Source organism: Ipomoea nil, unplaced genomic scaffold, assembly GCF_001879475.1.
Source record: "Ipomoea nil cultivar Tokyo-kokei standard unplaced genomic scaffold, Asagao_1.1 scaffold3321, whole genome shotgun sequence".
NCBI classification, from domain to species: domain Eukaryota; kingdom Viridiplantae; phylum Streptophyta; class Magnoliopsida; order Solanales; family Convolvulaceae; genus Ipomoea; species Ipomoea nil.
Window position 1 is genome coordinate 2,634,888 of NW_017619749.1, and position 9,187 is coordinate 2,644,074.

The 9,187-nt window shown below is 33.9% G+C and overlaps 2 protein-coding genes across 2 annotated transcripts; both read left to right on the forward strand.

Moving 5' to 3' along the window:
• Nucleotides 1-2,915: 2,915 nt before the first annotated feature.
• On the forward strand, nucleotides 2,916-6,308 carry LOC109170656 (probable beta-1,4-xylosyltransferase IRX9H). Its single transcript, XM_019319856.1, has 4 exons — nucleotides 2,916-4,101; nucleotides 4,792-5,041; nucleotides 5,134-5,357; nucleotides 5,870-6,308. The coding sequence occupies exons 1-3, from the start codon at nucleotides 3,311-3,313 to the stop codon at nucleotides 5,311-5,313; spliced, it is 1,221 nt and encodes a 406-aa protein (XP_019175401.1). The 5' UTR covers nucleotides 2,916-3,310; the 3' UTR covers nucleotides 5,314-5,357; nucleotides 5,870-6,308.
• A 376-nt stretch (nucleotides 6,309-6,684) lies between these two features.
• On the forward strand, nucleotides 6,685-8,044 carry LOC109170318 (ubiquitin-fold modifier-conjugating enzyme 1-like). The gene is made up of 3 exons (XM_019319379.1): nucleotides 6,685-7,113; nucleotides 7,230-7,291; nucleotides 7,660-8,044. Exons 1-3 carry the CDS (start codon nucleotides 6,781-6,783, stop codon nucleotides 7,787-7,789), a joined length of 525 nt encoding a protein of 174 aa, XP_019174924.1. The 5' UTR covers nucleotides 6,685-6,780; the 3' UTR covers nucleotides 7,790-8,044.
• Nucleotides 8,045-9,187: the final 1,143 nt, after the last annotated feature.

Sequence of the window (9,187 nt, forward strand, 5' to 3'; positions counted from 1 at the left end):
GTATTATTACGGCTCAAGGCCACTTTTAAAACCAAAACAAATCTAAACGCCACTTTTGTGAGCTTAACGGAATCAATAACCAAAGCATTTTGATTGGTAGCCTCCTTAGACCAGGCACCACCGACGTTGGGGGAACCATCGTGGAGGACCAAATCGAAGGTTCTGCAGTCATTCTAGCATTTTCTTCCCGCCAATGGAGGTGTTGGCGAACGTGGAAAGCGCGAGTTCGTCGACCAGGCAACCGAAGAAGTACGAGGTGGGCAGCAGGTCGGTGATATTAGCCCCGGCGCACTCCAAGGATCACGGAGGTGTTCGGCGGACTCCGTGCGGCCGGCCAATGCTATTCCACTCGTCGAAGAATAAAGAGATGTTGTCCTCACCGCGACCTTGTTAATACATATATCTGGTCGAGAAGAAAGGAAAAATGGTAAAATAACTAAAATATCCGCATTATTTTACCTATTAACGTTTTTCGGTGCAATTTGGTCAGTAACTTGGCCGGAGTGACCAAAATTGACAAAATTTACATACTCAAGGTACTAAATTGACACTTTTGAAAGTTAAGTGCTGAAATTAACAAAGCTCCAATAGTTATAGGACCAAAATTGAAATTTTCCTCATTTTGAAAATTACTTTTCGAGTAATTAGACAAAATTAAAGTCAATGAAAAATAATGTGTTTGAGTACCATTGTACCAGACCACAAGGTTTTTGGTAAAATAAACAAGTTTTTTGAAAAATTATTTTTCAAACATTTTTCTATTTTCATCTTCCAAGTCTTTATCTACCAACACATCATGTCATTTTCCACGCTAAAAATTCAAAATTATTTTGGTTTCTAAGTTAACTAAATATTACTAGTTGAAATGAATATTACGAATTTAAGTATATTATTGTTTTCATGCCCATAAGTTGGAGTGAGTTTTCAATCTATAAGCATTTTCAATTCACATGCAATTTCCATTTCCTTTAAAGAAGAATAAGAAAAGAGAGTAGTGGTTCTACCACAATTAGGTTTTCATTTCCATTTACAACAAGACATAAAAAAAAAAAAAAACATATTAAATCATTGACAGGTATTAAAAATGTTATGGAATAGTTTGCTCACATAAAACACTTATAATATGAAAAACTTATATGAATATACATATAATAATCCACAAATCAATGTCTGTTATTTGAGTATCCATTTTGCTTAAATACTTTTCAAGAATCTATATAAGCAACAAAAACATTACAAATAATACATATTGATAATATATTACACTAATATATATAATATATGAAACCGTCTAGCTTCTCTTTATGGGGTATCTCCCCTCCTCTTTCATCTAACAAAAAAAAAATGAAACCGAACATATAAATATTACCTTTATTATTTAGAAAGAAGATAAATTAATTTTATGACCCATAAATTGTCATTAATTAACTTCGAAGTTAAAGATGAGTAGATACATGTTTATAAATCCTACAAAGTAGCAAGTCTTCATTACAAATTAAGAGAATCGGTATATATGAAGATTTAGTTGAGGAAATTTGAGAATTTGAGATGCAATGGTTTTTTTTTTTTTTTTTTTTTTTTTTTTTTTTTTTTTAAATTTTGGGAATGATACTGACTCTATTACATTGTAGTATATGTTCAAACATACTTTCTCAACCTAATGAAGCATAAAAAGTCAACAACGCCTCAACTGAAACTCGATCTCATGACCTCCCACATGAAAGAGGTCATTACATGCCATCTGAGTATAAGGTGCTTGACACAATGTTAATTTTTAGCTGCACTCCAATGACAAAAAAAATGGTGTTTATCAAACTCAATGATTAATTAATTAATTAATTAATACAAATTGATATAAATAATAATAAAAAAAAAAGAGACTAAGATGTCCCTCAATAATTTGAAATTTTGAAATACATTATGAATATTAATATAATTTGTTAACGGTTGATTAAAATTGTCACTCTACACATAATTAAAAAGAAAAATTTGTGTATTCATGTACTAAATTTACAATATAAGTATAATTAATGGACTAAAATCGTCATTTTTCTATAAATAAAATATAAAACTATTAATGCATACTTTTAAATTACTACAAAAAATAAAGTATATAATTGTAAATCATTTCACAGTAAAAAAAAATTCAGAGTAGTATATTATACAAAATTTCGTATTTAACTGTTTAGTCTGTAACAGTTATAAGTTATAACTAATATATGTTCTTCCCACATATAACTAAATATACTTGTTACACCTAATATTACATGTACTTTAAATTTTACTTCCTTAAATTTATTTGATTTAAATTTTTTTTCCTGTAAAAGATATTTACATCAATATTTTAATTGCAAAAATAAGTATCTAAAAACATAATAAGCTTCAATCCAGGTTATACCCCTGGTTTATGTCCATGTATTCCGTTAATTTTTTTTGTACCTTGTGCTATAAAAGCTGTACTACATAATTTTTTAGACAAAAATATCCCTGCCGTTATAACTTCTGTTATCTTTCCACATTATTATTACCATGTACATGCATACACAATATTTTTTCTTACATCCTTCAATGGTAAGTTTGAATTCATTTAGGTTTTAATTAAAATATTACCATAGTTATATTTAGTAAATTATCATTTCTATAATTCTTACCTCAATAATATTAATATGAATTATACAATTTTATATATATATATATATATATATATATATATATATAGAGAGAGAGAGAGAGAGAGACACACACACTATTATTTAAAAAAAAATTAATATATCTAAATTTTTAATATTTAATTTTAATATTGAGTATATATTTTTTGCGCATCGCGCATATAAAATACTAGTATAGAAATAAAAATTAAATGTAGAGAGTCGGAGTACATGTAGTATTCTCCCTCTACCTCCAACTCATATCCAGCTTGTCTTGTCTAGCGCCGCCTGCGCGCATTACTCATTTCCAAATTTAAAAAGCTGAAGAAAAAATCCAAGATAATTAATCGTCTCGTTCTAAATTCCAAGGACTAAATTGGTTCGATTCTTCTTCAAGAGCTCAGGCTCATTGTACACAGATCGTAGATACATGTATATGTATGTGTGTGTGTATAGTAAATAGAGAGAGCGGCAGAGAGCTGATTGGAGCTTGATACGTTGAAGTGAGAATTGGTATGACCTGTTCAGGTAAAGTTTGACTACGTATTAACTCAGATTTCTGGCACTTTCATGATTGGTTTGGTTGATTGCTGAAATTTATTGGTCTGAATGCTGTGATTGAATCAATTATCGCTCTATGCGGTTGTGCATTTTTGGTTACAATGGCATCGAACCGAAGAACTCTATCGGGGAGGACTCTGTTGCCTTACCACGAGCGTCTTCATCAGAATGGAGGGAATCAGTTCTCCGTCTCCGTTGAATCGCCGTCTCACAAGCATCCGTCTAACGGCAGAAGCTCGTCTCCTTTGTCTGCATTTGGATTTGGAGTCAGCAGATTACTTGGCGGATTGAGATATTCGCGGAAATGTCTTTCGTGGAAGGCGTCGTTTTATAGGTGTTTAGTTTTCTTCTTTCTAGGGTTTATACTAGGTATGACGCCGTTTATCGACGTTGAAGATTGGAGTCGTCGCAATTTCTATATTGAAATGAAGCCTCCTTTAGTGAATGATGAGAGGGAGGTGAAGGATGTAGTGATCCCTAGAGATAATCCTGCTATTGGTGCAGCACAACTACAAAGTATTTCAACAGAGGAAGATATCATTCCACGGAAGCAGTTAATCATTGTGACTCCAACATATAACAGGGTTCTACAAGCTCATTATTTGAATAAATTGGGGCAGGTTTTGAGGCATGTGCAGCCTCCATTGTTGTGGATTGTGGTAGAGATGGATGCAGTATCATCAGAGACTGCAGAGATTTTGAGGAACACTGGGGTCGTGTATAGACATCTGGTGTGCCTCAAGAATACAAAAGATATAAAGGACCGGGGTGTGCATCAGAGGAACACTGCGCTGGAGCACATTGAACATCATAGGCTTGATGGGATTGTTTACTTTGCGGATGATGACAATATCTATTCACTTGAGTTGTTCGAGAGCATGAGAAATATCAGGTAAATTGAGATCAACTGTCATTATTGTTTGTATTAGTTGTCTTCTCTTGGTGTAGTCTACATGACAATCTTGTATCAATTGGATATGATATCTTTGTGTTTATGCTTCTTAAACCAATATTTTGTTTACCTTTGCTATGCCCTACTTGAGTTACATGCTTTCTTTTAGTTCATATGCTTAAATATTACTTGAGTTCTTTGTGAGAAATGGGTGTAGACCTGACTTGAATGGTGTGAAGCATTTCATGCAGATGTATGTAAAGTTGATGATATGTATACAACAAATAAAAAAAAATAAAAAAAATAAAAACACTGCAGATTTATATGCCTTGTCTTCAGTGCATTTTCTCTGTTTCTGTAATTAGTTTTATGGATAAGTGGAAGTAGGGAATATATTGTCCCCTAGATAATGCCTGATGACCTCTTTAAAAACAGAGGCAAGGTTGTGTACAGCAGATCCTTAATAAATTAAAGGCTTTGCTCACTTTTTTTTTTCTATCCTAAATCTAGTAGAAACTTGTTTAATAGCTGCATGCCTGCATTAAACTTAAAATTGTTCCATTTCTGTAAATTATTCTGTTTGATATGCAGTAAGCTTGTTGATTTAAAGTCTATGATCTTCATATATAATATTGCAGCAGAATTCTCTGTCTCTGTCTATTATTCTGATCTGCTTTATGTTCCTTTTAGTCGTTTTGGCACTTGGCCAGTTGCTATGCTGGCACAAAGCAAAAACAAAGCAATATTGGAAGGTCCTGTGTGTAATGGAAGTCGAGTTATTGGATGGCACACAAATGAGAAGAGTAAGCAAGTTAGAAGATTTCATGTCGATATGTCTGGTTTTGCCTTTAATAGCACTATATTATGGGATCCAAAAAGATGGCATCGACACATTGCTGATCCGATTCGTCAACTGGACACTGTGAAAGAAGGTTTTCAGGTATGACTCCAAGCTCACATTGTTTTAGTTGTTTTTGCTGAATTTTTGCTCTATGGATGCAAGGTTGTGTAATCCATGATGAGAATTTGCAGGAGACAACCTTCATTGAACAACTTGTAGAAGATGAAAGCCAAATGGAAGGAATACCTCATGGTTGTTCAAGAGTACTAAACTGGCACCTACATTTGGAAGATCGTGAACTTGTTTACCCAAAAGGCTGGCAGATTCAGAACAACCTTGATGTTGTTTTCCAACTACATGATGGAATATGAAACGATGCTAGGATGGCTGGATTGCCAAGTTCTTGAGTCATGAGGTTTGCCATATCTTTCTGACTTGATTCTAATCTTATAAGTCTAGACTCCTTTTGTTTTTATACACAATGGTTTAACTTATCATCCTGACCTTGTATACTAATAGACCTTAAGCAAGATTTAAATACATAAACTTCCCAGCAATTATTGTAGCACAACCTCAATTTGAGTAAGAGTATCCATATTATGTTTCCATTTGAGAATGGTGGTCTGTGCTGTAAATTTTGTGTGTGGGTGGGTGGGGGGATATAGTGGGCCATGGTGAGTACTGGTGAACACTAGTTGCTTTACATATTCAGTTATCTTAAGACTTAAGTAGGACATGTGCTTTTCCTTGAGGTTTGATTTTGGGCAGAATATCGTACCCTCATCATAGAGACTTGAGTAATTTCTACCACTAATGTTTGTATAATGCTACAACCTATTGTTGTTTCTGTTCTGTGTTTCAATTTCCTATGCACCTAGTGTGTAGAGACAACTGATTTGCTTATTTTCAGTCCTTTTTTTATGGCAGTTATTTGCGGTGAAGATCCATAGGCTGGAGCATATCATGGTGTTTTGCCACCAGACCAAGAACCATTAATGCCATTTTGTTTGTTACTTTCCCTTCCAGATATTCTTTTTTCAGAGAGCAATCTATTTTTATGTGGAGTTTGATTGCTTTTCCTAGGTGAGTGATGTAGTTTCCTGTTCCTCAACTTCTTCGGAAAGACTGGGTGCCATGACCTTCAGAAAAAGAGAATGAGCATCTGCCATGATGTCGATACGGTGGCTCAGTTTCCGCAGCTAGGCTTCCAAGTCAGATGAAACCTAGTTTGCTGCTATAGCATAGTTTATGCTTCTTGTAGTGCTGTTGTGCAGAGTGTCGGGCTAAGGTGTAATATACATAGAACTATAGAAGGATAGGGTTTAATTGTTCCATACAGATAGACGAGATAGAAAATATTCATTTGGATTTGTAGTTGAAAGTCTTTGTGAGATGTTTCACAAAAAATATATAATTCATTTTAAGTAAAAAGTATTATATATATAACTTTTCATTTTGAAAAGTACTTTTATAGTTAAATTATATATTTTATCGATTTTGATTCGGTTAATGTAAATTTAGTATTAATATATAAAATTTATATATTTAAAAATTACATTAAAATGATAATAAATTTAAAAATGTTACAAAAATAAATAAAGAATATAGAGTTAGAATTGACTAATTATTAATAAAATGGTCCAGATGAGCAATAAAAGTAAAGGAGAATTATTTATATAAAAAAATGCCACGTTCACGGGATAGAATTTCCTGTAAAATGATCATATAAATATATCGGCATTTCCTTGGCTTCGTAAAACTAACGCCACAGTTTACAAGTGAGGAAGACGAATTTGATATAATTCTCCTGACTTGAAGTTCGGGTCTGGATATCGAGAATGGAGGGTTGGGATCCGAATACGAAATCAACCCTGACACAGATCCCGCTGTTGACGACGAAAGCCGGGCCGAGAGACGGCGGTGCCTGGACGCAGCGACTTAAGGAGGAGTACAAGGCATTGATAGCCTACACGTCCATGAACAAGTCCAAGGATAACGATTGGTTCCGTATCTCCGCCGCCAATCCGGAGGGCACGCGCTGGACCGGCAAGTGCTGGTACATCCACAACCTCCTCAAGTACGAGTTCGACCTCCAATTCGATATCCCAGTCACCTACCCCGCCACCGCTCCCGAACTCGAGTTGCCTCAACTCGACGGCAAGACTGAAAAGGTTCTTCTTACCTTTTGCTTTCAACAACTTTGCGGAGTTTTTTTTAGTTTACTTTGCTAATTTAGTGATTTTATTGAATAATAGTTTGATTACTATTGTTTCTTTTGAATCTATAGATGTATCGAGGAGGAAAGATATGCTTGACGGTGCATTTCAAGCCACTGTGGGCGAAGAATTGGTAAGCGGTTTTTCTTTTTGATGTGAATAGCAGCTTTGTCTTTTTGGAAGTATTTGAACAATAACTGAGCATGCAGATTTGATTGTTTATATTTGCTGATTGGAATAAGTTGTAGTCTGGAAATGTGACCAAACCTATAAATGTTTGTGTCTTATGTTGTGATTTCAACTTGAAATTTCTGCCTGGAGCTCTTTCACTGTTTTTGTGTAATAATAGGAAGCTAAGATTTCTAGTTGGATCTCCATGTTACTGCAGCTTTTATCTTTAGATGCTCCAGCTATTATGTTGGAAGCTTTTTCTGCTACTCAAGTTTTTGATTTTATTTCAATAATAATAGTTCTTGTGACCATTGATACTTTGTTTGTCAGCCCGAGATTTGGTATAGCACATGCGCTCTGTTTGGGTCTTGCGCCATGGCTTGCAGCAGAAATTCCAATTCTTGTGGATTCTGGCATGATTAAGCACAAAGATGATGTAGTTTCATCAAGTGGATCCTGAAAATTCTTTTTTTTTTTTTTTTTTCTTCTGCTGTGGATGCTGATGGTATCTCTATAAGCTTTGGGTTATACTGTTATGGAGTAAACTAACTCAGACATTTTTGTTTCAAACTGTACTATTCATCCTTGGCTCTAGACCGATCTTCAAATTTTGATTGTGTTATTATATGCATACCCCAACAGTTGATATTCTTCAGCAGAAGCTGTTTCTCTGTACTCCAACTTACTGTGAAATGCATAGTTATCTTAGTTATGATTCATGTGCTCACCATAATTCTTATGTTTTGTGTTTCTTCTCATCTTATTTTGATTGAGTTAGCTCTTATCTGAAATATATATATGTATGTATTTAACCCATTTTATTCTTGGTGCCTATTGTGGCTTTAGTTTGTTTATAGGGACATCTGGTTAGAGTTTGTTTCTAAATTATATTCTAAAGGTTGTTTAAAGCTCCTTAAAGTGCATGTTTGTTTTGTTTTTGTTAGGTTAAGATGCATATCCAACTATTAATGACAGGCATGCATGGTTTTACAATCTAAGCAATTGATGGTTGGCCAACACAATAGTAATAAACAAGTCTGTTTTTAATATATTTATAGAGTAAATGTCAACTAAGGTGGGTGGTTTCGCCACCTTTAGTCCTAAACTTTCAAATCGATTACTATAGTCTTTCGAGTTTCGAATTCGACCTTCCGTTAACATATACAGTTAAATAAATTAAGAATTTGAATTAAATACTGGAAGTAAATTTCTCCAATCATGGACATAAATTACAAATTTGTAAGTTGATTTTATAAACTAACAAGGAAAATGATCTCAAAGAATTAGACTATTAGTTGGATTTTGCATAATGAGAGTTGAATACTAAATTATTTGTATTCAGCCCATCGCATACAATAACTATAAGAATTTATGATTATTTAACATGTTTTTGAAATTCTTAATAATATCCTACTTAGTACATCGACACTAAGTAAAACAAACGTCAATCTGACGTTTTACTCCTACATTCCTTATTCCCAAGCATCTTTGTCTGATGAAAGCAGCCATGGCTGCACCTTCCTTCATCTAGATTGGACGAAGGAGGAGGCAGCCATCTCCATCATGGTTGTTCTCTCCTTCATCCAGATCGAATTAGATCAGAAAGATGACAATTAACAAAATAATGATAGTTTATTTGAGTTTTTAATAGTTCAATGGTATACTTTTTTTTTTTTTTTGTTAAATGATTTAATTGTATAATGTGTATAACTGATTCATTTGACACTTTTTCCTATATAGTTCTAGGAAAGAGACGTTTTGGGAACAGGAATGTGGGGTAAAACGTTGGATCACCCGCCAATAAGAAATGAAGAGAAATCCCAATGCTCCATCTTTTTTTGGGGTGAGTCTCCAATGG

What these genes read in the sequence shown, in the direction of transcription:
- LOC109170318 (XM_019319379.1), top strand. Translation starts at nt 6,781, where the DNA reads ATGGAGGGTTGGGATCCGAATACGAAATCAACCCTGACACAGATCCCG. An exon ending in TCGACGGCAAGACTGAAAAG is followed by an intron (nt 7,114 to 7,229) that starts GTTCTTCTTACC and finishes TTGAATCTATAG; the next exon opens with ATGTATCGAGGAGGAAAGAT. An exon ending in CCACTGTGGGCGAAGAATTG is followed by an intron (nt 7,292 to 7,659) that starts GTAAGCGGTTTT and finishes TTTGTTTGTCAG; the next exon opens with CCCGAGATTTGGTATAGCAC.
- LOC109170656 (XM_019319856.1), top strand. Translation starts at nt 3,311, where the DNA reads ATGGCATCGAACCGAAGAACTCTATCGGGGAGGACTCTGTTGCCTTAC. An exon ending in GAGAGCATGAGAAATATCAG is followed by an intron (nt 4,102 to 4,791) that starts GTAAATTGAGAT and finishes TGTTCCTTTTAG; the next exon opens with TCGTTTTGGCACTTGGCCAG. An exon ending in CTGTGAAAGAAGGTTTTCAG is followed by an intron (nt 5,042 to 5,133) that starts GTATGACTCCAA and finishes GAGAATTTGCAG; the next exon opens with GAGACAACCTTCATTGAACA.